General features: G+C 38.1%; 3 protein-coding genes across 6 annotated transcripts in view; all 3 read left to right on the forward strand.

Annotated features, from left to right (window-relative positions):
- si:dkey-4c15.14 overlaps positions 1 to 21,518 on the forward strand; it is a 231,553-nt gene that overhangs the window by 22,323 nt on the left and 187,712 nt on the right. The gene's annotated exons all lie outside the window — the stretch shown is intronic.
- LOC147838325 (uncharacterized) lies at positions 762 to 5,523 on the forward strand. Of its 2 annotated transcripts, XM_087303523.1 has the most exons (4): positions 762 to 788; positions 871 to 977; positions 1,423 to 1,532; positions 3,934 to 5,523. In XM_087303523.1, exon 4 carries the CDS (start codon positions 3,970 to 3,972, stop codon positions 5,215 to 5,217), a length of 1,248 nt encoding a protein of 415 aa, XP_087159649.1. In that variant the 5' UTR covers positions 762 to 788; positions 871 to 977; positions 1,423 to 1,532; positions 3,934 to 3,969; the 3' UTR covers positions 5,218 to 5,523. The 2 variants fall into 2 exon arrangements, with proteins under 2 accessions (XP_087159649.1, XP_087159651.1); XM_087303525.1 differs by lacking the exon at positions 871 to 977.
- On the forward strand, positions 6,965 to 21,508 carry LOC147831434 (uncharacterized). Of its 3 annotated transcripts, XM_087303496.1 has the most exons (4): positions 6,968 to 7,017; positions 7,655 to 7,764; positions 11,195 to 11,894; positions 21,306 to 21,508. In XM_087303496.1, exons 1-4 carry the CDS (start codon positions 6,968 to 6,970, stop codon positions 21,358 to 21,360), a joined length of 915 nt encoding a protein of 304 aa, XP_087159622.1. In that variant the 3' UTR covers positions 21,361 to 21,508. The 3 variants fall into 3 exon arrangements, with proteins under 3 accessions (XP_087159620.1, XP_087159622.1, XP_087159621.1); XM_087303494.1 differs by lacking the exon at positions 21,306 to 21,508 and having other exon boundaries at positions 6,965 to 7,017; positions 11,195 to 15,337; XM_087303495.1 differs by lacking the exon at positions 21,306 to 21,508 and having other exon boundaries at positions 6,991 to 7,206; positions 11,195 to 15,337.

Consider the following 21,518-nt stretch of genomic DNA (forward strand, 5'->3'; position numbering starts at 1 on the left):
TTAAGCCGCATCTCAATATGTATCTTTTGCTTTTTTATTGTTTTATTGATTATTGTGCGTGACTTTTGGCTCGTTACTGGGATTTTATGTAAGCTTGTAATTCTGGCTTGGGCTGCGTTTGTATTTTTTGTTGTAGGATTATTCATTGGTTTAACGCCAGTATGCTTCATAAATGGAAAAAGAAATCTCTCGTAATAAACAACAGATGATTAAATTATGATGTGTAATCCATGACAGTAACATATTACCAGTGTCTCATTTTGAATAAAATATCAGTGACTATAGAAATGTAGTGACTAACCAGTAATATTTACTGTTTGGTCTGTGTATTGGTCCCGCCTCTTCTCCGCTGATTGGACAGATGGGTAAAAGATGACAGTGACTGTTTACAAGCACCATCTTAAGTTCTTATCAGATTTTAGCAACGTTGAGATTAAATTTTTACCTCATTTGTAGGTCATTTAGGCCCAATTGTACCCTTTAAGCCCTTACCTGTTCCATATATCTTAAGCTTGAAGATGTAAGAATAATTGGCAGTGCGTGTGTGTGTGTGTGTGTGTATATATATATATATATATATATATATATATATATATATATATATATATATATATATATATATGAATCGAATATGACATTATTGCGTTTAGTCTTCCACAGTTTATGCGTGATTTGTAAAGTTTTATGTCATTTTTAAAAATAAAAATAAAAGTCCGCCGTTGTTCCCGCCCCACCGTGATGACGTAAGCGCTGACTTGTTCATCCAGCGTCGAGTCTTCAGAGCTGAGGTGAGTCGTTGACGCTTTTTCTCGTGTTTACACAACAATAAAACACACTTTACAGTTTATTAAAGCGACAATCTGCGACTAGTTTCTGCAGTGAGTTCACCTCTATCTGTGTGTCTGCTGACCAAAACAATACAGCAGGCGGAGAGGAGCTCTGAGAGGACAATATGAGTGAATGTGCTTGTTTACAGTGTGAGTTTACCCTCATTTGTGATTATGTCGCTAAATAAGATCTGTGAAGGGAGTAGTTTTTGGAGCTCTCTGTTTTCTAAATCTTATTTGGGATTTTACAGTTTCTGTATTATAATGTGCTGCTGTTAGTAATCTAATCACTTTATTGGATGAAATTTAAACAAGATCTTCATATAAATGCTGTCATATTTTTTGTCTGAAGCTCATCAATATTATCAGAATTAACAAACTCCTCTTTATTTCATGTCAATTGTTTTTTTTTCTCTTATTCATTATACTGATGTCTTCAGGTCTATGATATTCCCACATTAGATTAATTTTATTAGCATCAGCTCATTGCAAATTAACTGCTCATATATTATGTCTCCTATAAGATTTAACATCATACTATTTATTTCCTCAATCAGTGTAAATGAATCAGATTTCTCTGTTTGTTCTCCTGAAGCTCTGCTGCCATCAGTGAAAGACCAAGACAGAGTTTATTGAAGGACAGTGAGAAGATGAGTGATCCAGAACCCTGCAGAATTAAACAGGAAGAGACTGAAGAACTAATAGGTTTGTGTTTATTACATTTATTACAATTTGAGCCAAACACACAAACGCTTTTATTCATGATTGTTTGCCTGTACGGTTAAAAACTATTCATGAAAAAACTAGCAAATTTGGCTGCTGTACGCACTAACAAAAATATATCCACTTATTGTGGACTTCATTGTGGCACAAGACAGGGTTGCCCTTTGTCCCCACTTTTACTTGCAGTTGTGATGGAAGCTCTGGGCTGGAGTGGAACATAAGGTTTCATTTTATGCGGACGAGATGTTATTATATTTGTCACACCCCCTTTCAAGTTTTCCCAAATTGTTAAAGTTACTTTGGTAAACTTTCTGGCTATAAAATCAACATTATAGTGAATTAATGCTTGTTGGAGATGCGGTCAATTTATCAGCCCCTTTTAAAATTAGCCTTTAGAAATTGAAATGCCTATAAAGATTTATATGTGTCCAATTATCAGCTTTTATTATCCAATCTGAAGCAAGATTTTGAGCGATGGGACACCTGCCTTTGTCATTGGGCGGTAGAATTAGTACGGTACAGATGAATGAGCTGCCAAATTGTTGCATATCTTTCAATATCTTCCTTCTTTTCTTACAAAATCGTTCTTCCTTAATTTAAATAATCAGATATCAGCCTTTATCTGGAATAAAAAAAAACACCTCAGATAAGAATCAAGTATGCTGCAGAGACCTCGCGCAAAGGGACGAATGGCACATCCAAATGTTATAGTCAGTATAAGAGCATTGCTATATTGGATGAGCAATGACACCACTGATCCTTCACGGGCGATTCCTGAGCGGTCTTCAGTTGATCCCACCTCTATAGAAGCCTTTTTGTGGTCTAGACTAGCATTCGCACAGCCTATCTATAGTCTGACTTCCAATCCAGTTGTTATATATTCAATTAAAATCTGGAATCAGATGAGGCATTATTTCACTCTTAAAGATTCATTATGGTGGCTTGAGAATGTCAACATACTGTTATACTACATAAACTTATTACTCTTCCGTCTTCTGGGACTATTTTTAGAACGCATCTCCTCCTAGACTGTTCAAACTACAACCACCAAAGTAACTCCAAACCTCCAAACTATACTGAATTAACTTGCTATATCTTTTCCAACTGATCCGACTTACAGTTTTCTGAAAACTGACCCGGAAAATTTGAAAAAGTCCCATTGCCTTAACATTCGACCAAATTTGTGACCTCATAACTTTCCGCCAGATCGCATAAGAGATGTGCGAATAAAGCAGCGTTTCCATCCACTGATTGAAAGAGAAAGAAAATCATCACTTGCTGATAAACGGGCGCCAAATATCAACAGTAAAAACAGAATTTACTGCGGTAGAAGCTGCGTGAATCATTTCTTTATTTAATAAATGAATTTTAACTCAGAGGACAAATGCTGACACACAATGAACATGTGATGGTGTTTGAAGGCATCAGACCCAGAACATAGATGCTCTTGACAGCTCTGGAGGTCATTAAAAATATAATAACACTAATACTGAACCGGTCAATGCGTTTTAGAATGATCAAAACATCATTTCAGATGGTTTACAGTGTGCTCAGCCTGCTGATTTGTCCATTCACACACATTTTAATCGTCACATGATCTCCTTTAACAAAATCATATGACCTTTTTTTAAAGCGCATACTGGAATTTGTTCTGTAAAATAGTTTCCATCACAGTTGATGCGCATCTTTTCTTAACGAATAAAAGTTTATCCTTCTCATTTATGCGCATACATTTTTACCCGTGTTTTCAAAGTTATGTGCATCATGGCGTTTTCATTAATTGTTTTTATACGCATCTCTACATGATTATTAAAATAGGTAGGTGGAAACGTAAGGCTAAGGCGAGAAATAGCGCTTCATCTTTAAAAAAGGGGAGGAGACCGACAGAAACTCTGAGTTAAGAGAATAAAACCTGCTCCTGACTAGGTTAGGTTCACAGAGTAAGTTACCTCAGTAACTGACCCCTAGTAAAAGTTACCTCTCTTTCTTAAACAGGCTTGACTTACCCTGCTCTCTCGAGTTTGACAAACCTGCCATTTTAAAATGGAAAACCCAGAGTTTATCTCAATTCAGGGTTAAAATACTCTTGAGTTTTCACTAAACCTCCTTTCTAAAACAGGGCCAGTAAGGCATACTATCAAAGGTCTGGCAACCTTTTTTAACTCTTGTGTTGGAAATGGACACGCACAACATGACAGTCTGAGAAAAAAGGAACTTGTGTCATATTTTCATGTCATGTATTTTATTTTCTCTATGGACATTTGATTATATATTGTTCCTAGTTCTGGCGTTTTGTTTGCTCTGTACAACTTGGAAAACAAATAAAAAAAATTGTAAAAAAAAAAAACACTAGCAGATTAAAATGTTACTTATTCATTTTCAGATGTGAAGGTGGAGGAGAGTGAAGAACTGAGTGAAGATGAGGAGAAACATCATGTCAAAACTGAAGATTTTTTTTTTAATGGAAAGAACAGCCGTGAAAGGTTTCGCCTGCACTCAATGTGAAAAGAGTTTCAGCCATCAATACAATCTCAAGCATCACATGATGATCCACACGAGCTTCAATTGTTCAGAAAACCTGAATATTTATGAGAGGATCCACAGTGGAGAGAAAACACACAAATGTGATCAGTGCAGCAAAACATTTTTGATTTCTTCAGATCTGAAGAAACATCTTAGAGATCATACTAAAGAGAAGCCTTATTCAAGTGCTGAGTTTGGAATCAGTTTTAGACCGCAGTCGAATTTAAGAAAACATGTTAAGGTCCACACTGGCGTGAAAGAGTTTGTCTGCTTTGAATGTAAGAAGAGTTTCTTTAGAGCTGAACAACTAAAGCTGCACCAGATGATTCACACCGGAGAGAGACCGTACAAGTGTTCACACTGCGACAAGAGATTCAGAAGGTTACAAACATTGAAAACACACGAGATGATTCACACTGGAGAGAAACCATACACATGTTCTCAGTGTGGGAGGAGTTTCAGGCAATCATCATCCCTTAATAATCACATAAGGATCCACACTGGAGAGAAAACACACATATGTGATCAGTGCGGGAAAATATTTTCAAGGCCTTCACATCTGAAGGTCCATCTTAGACTTCATACAAATGAGAAGCTTTATTCATGCGCTGAGTGTGGAAAGAGTTTCACAACATCGTCACACTTTAAAGACCATCAGAAGATCCACACTGGTGTGAGAGAGTTTGCGTGCTCTGCATGCAATAAGAATTTCTTTACATCTGGAGACTTGAAAAAGCACCAGAAGATCCACACTGGAGAGAAACCGCATGTGTGTTCACACTGCAACAAGAGATTTACTACTTTAGGACAGCTGAAAGTACATGAGAGGAGTCACACCGGAGAGAAACCGTACACGTGTACTCAGTGTGGGAAGAGTTTCACACAATCATCAAGCCTTGTAAATCACATGAGGATCCACACTGGAGAGAAACCGTTCACATGTTCTCAGTGTGGGAAGAGTTTCACTCAGTTATCACACTATATAGGACACATGAGCATCCACACTGGAGAGAGACCGCACAAATGCGATCAGTGCGGTGAAACGTTTTTGAGGCCTTCAGATCTGAAGAAACATCTTAGAGTTTATACAAAGGGGAAGCCTTACTGTGTGCCCACATTCAAAGCGGCGAGAGAGTCAAAGTAGCTAAAAGTCATTCATTTTCAATAGTAGCTGGCGGTGAGGAGCAGCATGGTGCATCTTAACCAGAGTGTGTGTCGAGGACAGTTGAAGTCAAGTCAACTTTATGGTAATGAGCTATGACGCGGTTTGGTGTCAGCCAATTGAAATGCAAAAGTCCAGCGCTTGAGAGGAGTCCAGAGAACAGCCCTGTGAACTTTGGTTCTGACCACAGTTGTTCTCAAGGATTTGATTATTGCGGTCGGCGGATTTCCAGTTATTTACGATGTTTTCTTACAGGAACAGACATTAATAAAAGATACTGGCGAGTTACTGATGTGCATTAGTGTTATTATTTTTCTTTAATAAGTGGGAATCTCATGCGACAGCACAAAACTGCTTCAGAATATTTCAGATATATGAGCTGCGTCCCAAATTGCATACTTATGCACTATTCTACGCCATTTTGTAGTATAAATAGTATAAGTAGTGTGTTCACACTGAAAACTTAAAAAAATAATAAGTGCACTTCAATTACCCGGATGATGCACTCATTCAGCCGCTAAAATCACGCACTCAACGACTGCAGGTTTGCTTACGTAGCGGAAGGGGGGGAGCTATCGGGCGCACATGTTGGATTATTTCATTTGTTTTGGATGGTGAAAGCAAAATTCTCCTACGAGAGTGATTATAGCGCCTTCCAATGGTGAATGCGGTTATACTCACGGCAGGTATTATTTGGTAATTCGGTCGTTTATTTCACTGATTTGGCAAACGTCATCAGGGAAACGGTTTGAATTTCCGCTTAGTAAAAAAACATTAGTGTGCCATTTGGGACGACACTACATACATATACTATCCTGTTGAGTGTGTAAGTGCATAAGTACATAGTGTATAGTGTGCCATTTGGGACGCAGCTATGGACACATTGGATAAGTGGAGCAAAGCCACACCACATGCATTGACCATTGTTGACTGAATTTGATAAAAAGTGTGCAACATTTTCATCCGGGACACAAGTTTTATGCGGAAATGTAACTGATTTGCTGCTAATTCTGCACAGGGGCGTGATTTTTCTAAATTATGGAAAGCATTACTATATTTAAAGCTGTGATTCATCAGCGGATCGCTCATATTTCAGCTCATATACAAACCAGCTGATCGACATGACTTTGAAACGCTCCATTGTTCCTATATCTGGGATTATACTCAGTAAACAGAGGTGAGTTCGGTGAACAGATGACCTTCTCGGCCAATCACAGTCATTTCTGTTGAGCATGTGAACACAATGGCAAATATGCACTGTTTAGAAAACGCTCAGTAGAGCTCAAAAGTTAGTGGGAAATGGACCGAATACCAGTATCGTGACAAGCCTAATATACCAAATATATATACATATAAATAAAGGGTTCAGATGCAAAACCTAAATGCCATGTAAAATGTCCTAAAATTAGCATTTTCCCCCGCCTCCTATATTTATGTTCAGTTGTTTCACATTAAAGGCAATGAAAAGAACTTATTCGTCACTATAAAAGTGAAATAACAGAGTCCACACACTACAGTTGGAGAAAAAAAATTGTGATTTTAGGAGAAAATATGAAATGGCGTTTAGAGTTTTTATTTACATCTAAACTCTTTATCTTTTTTCATATATATTACTTGGACCTAATATGACACTATTGCGTTGAGTCTTCCACAGTTTATGCGTGATTTGTAAAGTTTTATGTCATTTAAAAAACTAAAAATAAAAGTCCTCCGTTGTTCCCGCCCCGCCGTGATGACGTCATCACTGACGCGTTCATTCCGCGTCGAGTCTTCAGAGCTGAGGTGAGTCGTTGACGCTTTTTCTCGTGTTTACACAACAATAAAACACACTTTACAGTTTATTAAAGCGACAATCTGCGACTTGTTTCTGCAATGAGTTCACCTCTATCTGTGTGTCTGCTGACCAGAACAATACAGCAGGCAGAGAGCAGCTCTGAGAGGACAATATGAGTGAATGTGTTTGTTTACTGTGTAAGGTTTCAACGTTTGTGATTATTTCGCTAAATAAGATCTGTAATGGGAATCTTCTGCAGCAGATATGTGAACTATGATGCAGAAAACAAAAGTAATAGTTTGTGTTTTTTGTTTCTGTACATTAATGTGCTGCTGTTAGCAATGTAATCACTTTATTGGCATATATTTATACTGGATAGTCATGATCCTCTGATGCTCATTAATATTGTCAGAATCAACAAAATCCTCTTATTTCATGTCCATACTTCTTGTTTTTCTCTCATTCATTATATTGATGTCTTCAGATTGTTCAATTGCCACATTAAGTTAATGTTATTGGTGTCGGCTGATTGAGCAAATTATTTAGTCACATATTGTGTCTCCTATAGAATATAACTAGATAACATACTATTTATTTCCTCAATCAGTGTAAATGACTCAAATTTCTCTGTTTCTTCTCCTGAAGCTCTGCCGCCATCAGTGAAAGACAAAGACAGAGTTTATTGAAGGACAGTGAGAAGATGAGTGATCCAGAACCCTGCAGAATTAAACAGGAAGAGACTGAAGAACTAATAGGTTTGTGTTCATTCATTACTCTTTAATTTGAGCCAAACACAAAAACGCGCTTATTCATGATTGTTTGCCTGTATGGTTAAAAACTAATCAAGAAAAAAACTAGCAAATTTGTCTGCTGTACGCAATAACATTAGTATATCTGCTTGATTTGAACAAGACAGGGTTGCCCTTTGTCCCCACTCTTATTTGCAGTTGTGATGGAAGCTCTAGCTCTGGGCATTCAGCGGGCAGGAGTGGAACATAAGGTTTCATTGTATGCGGACGATATGTTATTATATTTGTCACACCCCCTTTGAGTTTTCCCAAATTGTTAAAGTTACTTAAGCAAAATATCTGGCAATAAAATCAACATTATAGAGTAAAAATGCCTGTTGGAGATGCGGTCAATCTATCATGTTTAGGATCAGCCCCTTTTTAAAAAAATTGAATCGCACCTGTATTTTCCCGGTCATGGCTAGGCGTGTATCGGCAAACAAATACAACCCTGATTTTGCTGAATAAACAGTGATCCACCAGATCCTATATGTATGTAAGTTAGTATAGTTTACTGTTGAACAACTCATTTTATCATGGTAAAATAACACAGAAATGTAATTATAAGCCTTCAATCTCCTCCTGAAGCTCTGACGGACTGCTATGACAAACTGTCAACAACTATCAATGACAGTGACACGCCTTATTTTTATAGCTTTAAATTACTGGCCAAAAACAAACTGTTTACAAAAATGAAGATCTGCAGCTACATCAGCATGATAACCTTAATTGACCAAAACCGTCTTGCGGGACATTTTAATGCAAGTGTATTTTTTTTATTTGGGCTATACCGGTTGTAGATCATTTACAATCAAAATTTTAGTGTATTAAAGAAATGGGGGGACACAGTGAAAAGTTGCTGGAATTTGAGGCTACAAAGTTCTGAAAGTTGCAAGTACCGGTCTACAAAGTCTACAACCGGGACCTTTACTCATAAGCAGGCGTGTGGCACACTTGGTTTGAAACAAGGTCTAGGAAGGACGTGATTTCGCTGTCTGATCTTTATATTGATGGAAACCTTGCTTCTTTTGAACATCTAGCACAGAAATATGACATTCCCAAATCACACATCTATAGGTACTTGCAACTTTCAGAACTTTGTAGCCTCAAATTCCAGCAACTTTTCACTGTGTCCCCCCATTTCTTTAATACACTAAAATTTTGATTGTAAATCTTTCAGCAATACAAGCAATTTTCTCATCATCCATGTGCCTCAGACATGCTGTACAGTGGCGTAGCGGACGGGCCCGCAGGGCACGCACCGCGGGGGGGCCCCGCGTGATTAGGGGGCCCCACGTCGTCGCGATTTTTAATAATTGAAAATCCAGGAACCGCAATAATCAAACTCTTGGGAACAACTGTGGCCGGAACCAAAGTTTACAGGTCTGTGTTCTCTGAATTCCGCTCAGGCGGTGGACTACTTCATTCTGATTGCTTGCCGCCGAACCGCGTCATGGCCAATGAAGACGCGCCGCTGTTTCTCGCCGCCGGTTCTCGTTAAAAAATGAATGACTTCTGGCCTCTTTGACGCTCTCGCCACTTTCGGTTTGTGATAGCTCCTCAGTTTGTGAAGGATTCCCCGCGTTGTCGCTCCACCCCGCCTCCTTTCCCCGCTCCTCAATTTGTGACATAGATATATATACACTAGATATCGCATAGGGACCCTGAGCATGCGTCAATAGCGCCGCCACATTGGTACAGTGCTCCCAGGACAAATGTCATTCAACCGCACTAGTCAGGACAGTAATATTACGTGAAGATGCTCGACTTAAGCGCTGTCTACGAGTGTAGTAACGAGAAAACAAAGCACAAAGGCAGAACATTTCATAGGATTAAGTTTTTTATGTTTTTGTATGTTTTGAAATTTGTGCTAAACAGGTCACGTTATTGATAATAGCTAGTCACTTACTGCATTCACCATAAGGCAAAGTAACACCAACTCGCACTAAACACTCGGTTTATGCTAGGTTTGTTGAATAAATCAGCAAACAATGCAAAAGAAATATGACAAAGAGATGCTGCGCTGCCAGAAACTTATTATTGTCGGCTAACGAACGAGTCGTTCATAACAGAGATTCATTCACAAATGAATCGCTCCCTCCGTCAGTATGAGAAGTGAAAGCAGGAGAGGAGCTGTGTTTCAGCACATGATTAGATCAAATTTAACAGGGAGAGTGAATAGTACATTTCCATACACACAAACACAAGCTTTTTGTCAGGAAAGCCCGTGCGATAAGTGATCCATCAATGTAGAAAAGTGGTCAAATAAACATTTTCATAATTAAAAAAAAAATGCATACTAACATCCAGGAAAACTCCCGATCATAGATATATGTGTATATATATATATATATATATATATATATATATATATATATATATATATATATATATATATATATATCTGTATATATATATATCTGTATATATATATATATATATATATATATATATATATATATATATATATATATATATATATCTGTATATACACCCCCCCTCCCCGGCTTCTACTTGGGGGCCCCGTCGGTGATCCCTGCAGGGGGGCCTCCGCATTTTGCGCTATACAATACACTACAAAATTGTTCATCGTTTGCACTTGTCTAAACTCAGACTCTCTAAGATCAATGCCGACATGATCCTGCTACCCTGCTGCACATGTTCTGGACATGTCCAAAGCTTTAAATATACTGGATTAGTATTTTTGAGACCTTCTCTAAAGCATTTAGGGTGAAGCATCACCATTTCTCGTGTCGTTCGGGGTGGCCCCTGAGAACACTCCTCTCAACACAAGACAACTGAACATGTTATCTTTGGTTCTCCTCTGGCTAGAAGACTGATATTGTTTAAATGGAAAGACCCTGTTCCACCAACACATACTCACTGGATAAGAGGAGTGATGTCTCATCTTAAGTTGGAGACAATAAGGCATACAAGGGTCTGTCAAGACATTTTATAAGGTCTGGCAACCTCAAGTAGTTTGATTACTGATGTCCATGTAAACACCGTCACCGTCTTTTTCCCCTGCGTCCTTGTGTTTGTTTAGCCTCTGTGGAAATCAGCGCGTGCCCAAACTGAAACTCCCCTTTTTATGCAAACCCTTTCCCTCTTCTGACACTCCCACCTAAACAGAGCTGGACACACCCACTTTCCTGACTTATTTCAAATTAAAAGTGTGAAAACAGGGTTTCATGGCCCTTTAACTCGTGTGATGGAAACGGACGCAAACAACATGACAATCTGAGAAAAAAGCAACTCGTGTCGTATCTTCATCTCATGTTTTCATCTTTTATTTTCTCTATAGACATTGGATTATATATTGTTCCTAGTTCTGGTGTTAAAAAAACTTGTGCAAAAAACAAACTAGTAAATTAAAATGTGACTTATTCATTTTCAGATGTGATGGTGAAGGAGGAGAGTGAAGAACTGAGTGAAGATGAGGGGAAACGTCATGTCAAGAGGGAAGAAGAAACTCAATCAGAGACTGGCGATAGTTTTTTAATGGAAAGAACAGCTGTGAAAGGTTTCACCTGCACTCAGTGTGGAAAGAGTTTCAGCCATGAATACAATCTCAAGCATCACATGCTGATCCACACTGTAGAGAAACCTTACAAGTGTTCATATTGCAACAAGAGCTTCAGCCGTTCAAGAAACCTGAATAAACATGAGAGGATCCACACTGGAGAGAAAACACACAGATGTGATCAGTGCAGGAAAACGTTTTTTCATTCTTCAGCTCTGGAGAGCCATCTTAGAGTTCATACAAAAGAGAAGCCTTATTCCTGTGCTGAGTGTGGAAAGAGTTTTACACTACAGTCATATTTAAGAAAACATGTTAAGGTCCACACTGGCGTGAAAGAGTTTGTCTGCTTTGAGTGTAAGAAAAGATTTATTAGAGCTCAAGAACTGAAGCTGCACCTCAGGATTCACACCGGAGAGAAACCGTACAAGTGTTCACACTGCGAGAAGAGATTCGGACGGTTAGCCACAATGAAAACACACGAGAGGATTCACACTGGAGAGAGACCGTTCACATGTACTCGGTGTGGGAAGAGTTTCAGGCAATCATCATCCTTTAATAAACACATGCTGATCCACACTGGAGAGAAAACACACAAGTGTGATCAGTGCGGGAAAATATTTTCGAGGCTTTCAATTCTGAAGGTCCATCTTAGAGTTCATACAAAGGAGAAGCCTTATTCATGGTCTGAGTGTGGAAAGAGCTTTACTCCGCAATCACATTTCAAAGACCATCAGAAGATCCACACTGGTGTGAGAGAGTTTGAGTGCTCTGCATGCAAGGAGAGTTTTTTTACATTAGGAGACTTAAAAAGGCACCAGAAGATCCACACTGGAGAGAAACCGTTTGTGTGTTCACACTGCAACAAGAGATTTACTACTTTAGGAAATCTGAAAGTACATGAGAGACTTCACACTGGAGAGAAACCGTTCACATGTACTCAATGTTGGAGGAATTTCTCACAATTATCAAACCTTAAAAGTCACATGCTGGTCCACACTGGAGAGAAAACACACAAATGTGATCAGTGCGGTAAAACATTTTTAAGGCCTTCAGATCTGAAGAGACATCTTCGACTTCATTCAAAGGAGAAGCCTTATTCATGTTCTGAGTGTGGAAATAGTTTTACTCAGCAATCCCATTTGGAAGCACATCAGAAGATCCACACTAGAGAGGAACCGTACACGCACTCAGTGTTGGAAGAGTTTTGCACGATCATCATCCCTTGATAAACACATGATCGGTGCGGCAGGACATTTTTTAAGTTTTGCAGTCTTAAGAAACTTCTTGATCTTCATACTGAGGAGAAGCTTTAGTCCTGCATTTAGATCTGAGTGCTGCATTCGATACTGTATGTCACAGTATATTATTGGACAGACTTCACTAGTGGATCTGTTGATCTGGAACTGTCAAACTGGTTAACATCATATCTTTCCAAACGCTCTCAGTTTGTCTTTCTGTGTGCCATTGCGTCAGTGTGTCCCACAGGGATCAGTTCTGGGTCCACTCTTATTTAGTATTTATATGCTCCCTTATGGGGTGGCTCAGTGGTTAGCACTGTCACCTCAATGCAAGAAGGTCGCTTAGGCGACTCCCAACTGGGCCAGTTGGCATTTCTGTGTGGAGTTTGCATGTTCTCTCGTGTTGGTGTGGGTTTCCTCCAGGTGCTCTGGTTTCCCCCACAGTCCAAACACATGAGCTATAGGAGAATTGGGTTAACTAAATTGGCCGTAGTGTATGAGTGACTAACCAGTAATATTCACAGTTTGGCCTGTGTATTGGTCTGTGTATTTGTCCCGCCCCTTCACCATCTTATGCCTAGTTCACACTAGAGGATTTTAAGCCTGATTTGAGCCCGATTTGGAAGTTAATAAGCTCGCTGACAGATCGGGCTGTGATCGGGAAGAAGTCTGCGGGTGCTCGGCGCTCGCCGCTCTTTATGTGTGAACTACTGAACAACGCATCAACGAGGCTCGCTGACGCGTCGCCGACACCTCGCAGATGGAAATCCAACATTCAGCATGCTAAATATTCCAGAGCAGTCGGCCGACTCAACACCACGTGTGGTCATGTGTAGTGACGAGCTGCAGCCAATGAGAGAGCAGATCAGCATGGGCTGAATGCCTGTGTGCTCAGTAGCTCAGCAGAAACATCTGTGATTGGTCAGAATGGGCATCGGTGCACTGGCTTCATTCTGCGTTAACACAGACATGAGAGGAGGATATATTAACAGTGGAACTAGAATTCTGTAACTATTAGAATTACCATACTGCTCATTCTGACCGTTCTCATATAAAGCGCCATACTGTCACAACATATTTACATTCAAAGCTATTATTGAGATATTAAAATTAAGCTTTGAATGTCTGGCATCATATTTAATGACACCATTACCCTAAAAATATCATCTTTTTTTGGTAATACAGCCTATAAATATGTAGCTAAGATACTAAAACACTTTCATTTTCACTTTCAAACAGGAGCTATTTCACGGCACAGAATATGCTGTTCTGAAAGATATCTGAAGTAAATTGATGTTTTTGCCATCAGAAAGTTTTGTTTATGCTAGCAGGAAGTTGCTAGGCAAGAAAATGCACACATATTTAAAGTCACAGCGAAAAGGATCAGACATGCATGCAGTCATTTTGACCAATATGGTAATTTAGGGCAGAAATGCTCAGTTCTTTACTGTTTTGTAACAAAAAATAATAATAATAACAATGTCAGAAAGAAATACACTGATAGTTAGAAAACGGCAGGGTGTTATTTGTTAGTTTTATTTCAAAGAGTTATACAATTACAAAAATTAAAAACTCTCTGTGTATCTATCCACTGGAACCTGCAGATGAGTGATTAATCCGCTGATAAATCAGCTGATTTGATGATGTTTTTAAATGCTTTCTTCAAAGCTTGAAACGCTGTCAGTGATGTAATCCGCACACAAGCAGCCAATAGTGTTCAGCTTTTTCTGACGACTCCTCCCTCAAATTTTCATTGGCTGTGGTTTGGTAGCTTGAATGAGCTGATGGGGAATGAGTTGTTATCAGATCATGTAGTGTGTGACCCCCCTCTTGTGGATTATTCACGGAGTGTTGCGTAGTGTGAACACCACAGAGATCAAAAGACACAAAGTCAAGTCATGTAGTGTGAACGGCACAGCGATCTGCTGATGTTTAAAATCCTGTAGTGTGAACCAGGCTTTAAGTTATAATGAGATTTTAGCAATATTGAGTTTAAATTTTACCTCATACTTGGGTCATTTAGGCCTAATTGTACCCTTTAAGCCCTTACCTGTCCCAACAACATGCCTCCAAAACTGACTAAGGAGACCCACTAATGTAAAAAAGGAGCTGTGATGTTCAGTAAAGATGGATGGTTTATGCTTTCTTTAAAAACAAAATAAAAGATTGTGCATATTTAGGATTGTTTTAGGGGTGATAATTCACATAAACAAAGCCAAACAAATATCTTTGGTTTGAACGTTTACTACTAAATGATGTGAACATCCTTACGATCACTCATTTTGATGCAACAATACAAATTAAATTGTGTAACTCGGGTTTTCTCAGCAGTCCATTATGCATGGGAAGTGTTTAATGAGCCATGAGTATTTAGTAGATTCAGACCAGGGCAGGCAAGAAACTTCCCCAATCAAAGCTAATGTTCACCCATCAAGAGAAAACGCTGTGAACCAGCCTGAAGAAAGAAAGAACTGAGAAGATTCAAAGACTGTTTTATTGTAAACGAAGTTGTAAGTTATCATGTTGTAAATATAAACAATCTTTTGGAAGGTGCATGTACATGTTGAGAACAAGAGGTTTTCATTCATGTGGAAGATTATCATCAATGCTCAAGCAGCACATATATACTCAGTTGCTGTTAATTCTTACATTTTTTTTCTTATTTTATTAAGTTTTGTAGTTCAGTATGGCATTGTCAAAGCAGGCTTTGTTTTCCCCAATTTGATTTAATATATTGTTTTAGCCAAATACTTAATACATAAATTGAGATAATTCAAAACTGCTCTATTGTTTATTGTTTCTAGAAATTGACAAATTGAAAAGTTATATATATATATATATGTATATATATATATATATATATATATATATATATATATATATATATGTGTGTGTGTATATATATATATATATACACACACACACATACGTATGTATGTATGTATATATATATATATATATATATATATATATATATATATATATATATATATATATATATATATATATATAAAACTGAAAGTGTTACAAAAATTATATATATATATATATATATATATATATATATATATGTATATATGTACATATATATATATATATATATATATATATATATATATATATATATATATATGTATATATATATTGTCAGCTTGGTATTATAAGGTTCAATCTGCCTTATGAATGATTTTGAGATATTTTGCATTCCATATAGCAAACTGTATATGTATAACAATTGTTATTAAAATTAAGAAGTCTTCAAATGTAAACAACTTATAAAAAACATCCCATAATCTAAATAAGTTGTCATTTAATATTATAAGAATAAGTTATGCTAATAAGTAATAAGTCAATAGAACCTTATAATTCTAGGGTGACAATGTATATATATATATATATATATATATATATATATATATATATATATATATATATATATATATATATAATACTTGTATTTATCATGACAATACTGCGTTGAATCTTCCACAGTTTATGCGTATTTTGTAAAGTTTTGTCATTTTTTAAATAATAATAAAGCCCGCCGTCGTTCCCGCTTCTCCGTGATGACGTCAGCGCTGACGCGTTCATTCAGCGTCGAGTCTTCAGAGCTGAGGTGAGTCGTTGACGCTTTTTCTCGTGTTTACACAACAATAAAACACACTTTACAGTTTATTAAAGCGACAATCTGCGACTAGTTTCTGCATTGAGTTCACCTCTATCTGTGTGTCTGCTGACCAAAACAATACAGCAGGCAGAGAGCAGCTCTGAGAGGACAATATGAGCTCAGTTTTTGTTTACAGTGTGAGTTTATCTTCATTTGTGATTATGTCGCTAAATATGATCTGTGAAGAAAATAATGGGAAAATTCTGTGTCAGATATGTGAACTATGATGCAGAAAACAAAAGTAATGGTTTGTGGAGCTCTCTGTTTTCTAAATGTTTTTGGGAATGTGCTACTGTTAGCAATCTAATCACTTTATTAATTGATATTTAAACGAGATATTTATTTAAATGCTGTCTTATATTGTATTTATTCTGAGAATTTGTAAATAATATTTTACTGAAATTATATTATTAAGGAGAAAGTCTGAATATAAAACCAAATTTACTTCTATAATTTTATTAGCATCCGCTGACTGAGCCAATTACCTGATCACATATTGTGTCTCCTATAGAATATAACTACATATCATACTATTTAGTTCCTCAATCAGTGTAAATGACTCAAATTTCTCTGTTTCTTCTCCTAAAGCTCTGCCGCCATCAGTGAAATCTGCAAAGACAGAGTTTATTGAAGGACAGTGAGAAGATGAGTGATCCAGAACCCTGCAGAATTAAACAGGAGGAGACTGAAGAACTAATAGGTTTGTGTTTATTACTCTTTAATTTGAGCCAAACACAAACGCTCTTATTCATGATTGTTTGCCTGTACGGTTAAAAACTATGTAAGAGTGGCATGTGCCGTAAAAAACTAGAAAATTTGGCTGCTGTACGCACTAACAATAATGTTTACGCTTATTTTGAACTTCATTGTGGCACAAGACAGGGTTGTGATGGAAGCTCTAGCTCTGAGACAAAGTCCTGATATCAACGGCATTCAGCGGGCAGGAGTGGAACATGAGGTTTCATTGTATGCGGACAATATGTTATTGTATTTGTCACACCCGCTGTCAAGTTTTCCCAAATTATTAAAGTTACTTTGGCAAAATATCTGGCTATAAAATCAAAATTATAGTGAATTAATGCCAGTTAGAGATGCGGTCAATCTATCATGTTTAGGATCAGTCCCTTTTAAAAAATTGAAATACCTTGATGTATGTGTCATATATAATTATTCAGATTTATGTGTCCAATAATCAGCCTCTCTTATCCAATCTAAAGCAAGATTTTGAGCGATGGGACCACCTGCCTTTGTCATTGGGCGGTAGAATTAGTACGGTAAAGATGAATGTGCTGCCCAAATTGTTGTATATCTTTCAATTAGGGATGGGCGATACCACAATTTTTAATTCGATACGATACTGATAGTTTTTGTTAAAAAAAATTACGATACCGATATCGATACCACTTATTATTAAAAATATTAATGTAATTTTTCAAAATGATGTTAATTAAAAATAAACATTACATGTAAATATATATATATATATATATATATATATATATATATATATATATATATATATATATATATATATGTATATATATACTGTAGTGTGTGTTTGTGTGTAATATAAACACGCACATACATCCATATTGGATATACACACTGCATACACATACATACTGTATATACACACTGCACAGATACACACACATCCTTATATTTATTCTTATTCACCATAATGGTAACAAGAAAGTAAGAATTACAGAGCTGATTTATTTATTTGTTTATTTTTATTTGTATTTATTTATTATTATCCTATATATTATAATACTATACTACTGTTTGCTCTGTTTGCTAAGCTTATATATATATATAAGCTTATGAAGTAGCGCCTGTTGTTGGTGTCGCGGGGGGAAATCTTCCTTCTGAAGCACCGCTGAATGCTTCCATCATCCAGGTTAAGTTTCTGGAGGAGTTTATGAGCTCACAGAGCTGGGTGCACCTCTGACAAGATCTAGTGGACTCCGACACGGCTCCAAACGAATTTACGCTGTTTTTCAGTCTTCATAAAGCACATAAACACAGCTATCCTCTCAGTAAAATCCATGTTAGCCATTTAACAACGAAGCTACAGTCACCGGGCTGACAGAAGCCCTGCCCATGATGCGAATCTGCATATGTGAATTTGACGCGCTAATGAAGCGGATTTTGAATCGCTAATGCAGCTAGCAAACATAAATAATCACACGTCTGTTTACACACAAAGAGCCAAACTCATCCGCACGTTCCGCGTCCGGTGTAAACAGCATTAGACTTACTTAAAAATAAATGGGAGACAGATTTAGATGCACCAATCTCAGATGCAGATTGGCACAAAATAATACAAGGAGTTTTCTCATCAGCAGTATGCCTCAGACATGCTGTAATACACTTGAACATTGACCAGTTTGCAGTGGTCTAAAGTCAGACTCTCTAAGGGTGCTTTCACATCTGTAGTTTGCTTCATTTGGTCCGGACCAAGGGTAATAAATGATACATTGTCGCATCTTCTGTCGTCTTTGGGTCGTTTTCACACCACACTGCTGGCTTTGGTCCGAACCAGTTGAAACAAACCAAAATGCAGTCATCTGACAAAATCCACATCTCTCATTGGCCAGATGTTGTTGAACATATTTCCTAAACTGCTTATTGATTGGTCAGAATTCACGTGCGGGAAAATGCCAGTGAACTTACACAGGTAAACAAAACCTTTTACTCTGGAGGGACGACTGCGCTGGCTGATTGTATCCCTGCTTTAGACAAACTATACATTACGAAAATGAAGCGCGGCCGCGGCTGGAAAACAGTGTTCAATGCATCGCTCGTCACTTCAGGAGGAGGCGTGAATTAATTTAGCTAAACTGCGACATGTTAATTTTGCGGAAATATTACCAGCGATCCATCAGGTAATGTCTTCACTCTCTCTCTCTCTCTCTCTCTCTCTCTCTCTGTTGGTAAAGCGCTGTCAACAAATATTTTTCCTCCATATCCCATAATGCACAGCGCATCGGCCTACGGCAGCTGAATTAGTCCAAAACGCGCAGTACTTTTTGCGGTTGGACCTGTTTTAGTACGGATCATATTCTCACCACAAACTAACCGCTCCAGGGTTCGTTCGAAAGCGTACCGAGTCCACCTCTTCAAGCAGGTCTCGGTACGCTTATTTGGTCTGCTTTTGGTGCCGCTCGAGTACGATTGCTGCATTCTCACCTGACGAACCGTACCAAAAGGGAAAACGAACTCTAGTGCGATTCAATCGAACTAAATAAGGCAGGTGTGAAAGCACCCTAAGATCAATGCTGACATAGTTCCCACATGCGATCGATCCTGCTACTCTGCTGCACATATTCTGGAGAGTTCCAAAGCTTTACATATACTGGATTAGTATTTTTGAGACCTTTGAGGCCATTTCTTCACCATTTCTCGTGTTGTTCAGGGTGGCCCCTGAGAACGCTCCTCTCAACACAAGCCAAATGAACATGTTATCTTTGGTTCTCCTCTGGCTAGAAGACGGATATTGTTTAAATGGAAAGACCCTGTTCCACCAACACATACTCACTGGATAAGAGAAGCGATGTCTCATCTTAAGTTGGAGAAAATAAGGCATACAAGGGTCTGTCAAGACATTTTATAAGGTTTGACAACCTCAAAAAATGTAAACACAGTCACTTTCTTTCCCCCCTGCGTCTGTGTGTTTTTTAGCCTCCGTGAAAATCAGCGCGTGCCCGGACTGAAACTCCCATTTTTATGCAAACCCTTCCCTCTTTCCCTCCCCCGACACTCCCACCTAAACAGAGCTGGACACACCCACTTTCCTGACTTTTTTCAAACTAAAGGTGTGAAAACTAGGGGGGTTGACAATCTGAGAAAAAAGGAACTCGTGTCATATCTTCATCTCATGTTTTCTCTATAGACATTGGATTATATATTGTTTCTAGTTCTGGTGTTAAAAAACCTTGTGCAAAAAACAAACTAGTAAATTAAAATGTGACTTTTTAATTTTCAGATGTGGTGGTGAAGGAGGAGAGTGAAGAACTGAGTGAAGATGAGGAGAAACATCATGTCAAGAGGGAAGAAGAAACTCAATCAGAAACTGACGATAGTTGTTTAATGGAAAGAACAGCTGTGAAATTTTTCACCTGCACTCAGTGTGGAAAGAGTTTCAGCTACGAATACGGTCTCAAGCGTCACATGCTGATCCACACTGGAGAGAAACCTTACAAGTGTTCATATTGCGAGAAGAGCTTCAATTGTTCAGGAAACCAGAATAAACATGAGAGGATCCACACTGGAGAGAAAACACACAGATGTGATCAGTGCAGGAAAACGTTTTTTAATTCTTCGGCTCTGAAGAACCATCTTGGAGTTCATATAAAAGAGAAGCCTTATACCTGTGCTGAGTGTGGAAAGAGTTTTACACTACAGTCATATTTAAGAAAACATGTTAAGGTCCACACTGGTGTGAAAGAGTTTGTCTGCTTTGAGTGTAAGAAGAGTTTTATAAGATCTCAACAACTGAAACTTCACCTGATGATTCACACTGGAGAGAAACCGTACAAGTGTTCACACTGCGACAAGAGATTCAGAAAGTTAGAAACAGTGACAACGCACGAGAGGATTCACACTGGAGAGAGACCGTACACATGTACTCAGTGTGGGAAGAGTTTCAGGCAATCTTCATCCCTTAATAATCACAAGAGGATCCACACTGGAGAGAAAACACACAAGTGTGATCAGTGCGGGAAAATATTTTCGCGGCCTGCAGATCTGAAGATCCATCTCAGACTTCATACAAACGAGAAGCTTTATTCATGTTCTGAGTGTGGAAAGAGTTTCACAACACAATCCCATTTTAAAGCACATCAGAAGATCCACACTGGTGTGAGAGAGTTTGCGTGCTCTGCATGCAATAAGATTTTTTTAACATCCGGAGACTTGAAAAAGCACCAGAAGATCCACACTGGAGAGAAACCGCATGTGTGTTCACACTGCAACAAGAGATTTACTACTTTAGGACATCTGAAAGTACATGAGAGGATTCACACAGGAGAGAAACCGTACACGTGTACTCAGTGTGGGAAGAGTTTCACACAATTATCACACCATATAGATCACATGCTGATCCACACTGGAGAGAAAACACACAAGTGTGATCAGTGCGGGAAAACATTTTCGAGGTCTTCAGATCTGAAGAGACATCTTCGACTTCATTCAAAGGAGAAGCCTTATTCATGTTCTGTGTGTGGAAAGAGTTTTGCTCGGCAATCCCATTTGAAAGTGCATCAGAAGATCCACGCTAGAGATGAACCGT

The sequence above is a fragment of the Danio rerio genome, chromosome 22, assembly GCF_052040795.2.
Source record: "Danio rerio strain M-AB ecotype USA chromosome 22, GRCz13ab, whole genome shotgun sequence".
NCBI classification, from domain to species: domain Eukaryota; kingdom Metazoa; phylum Chordata; class Actinopteri; order Cypriniformes; family Danionidae; genus Danio; species Danio rerio.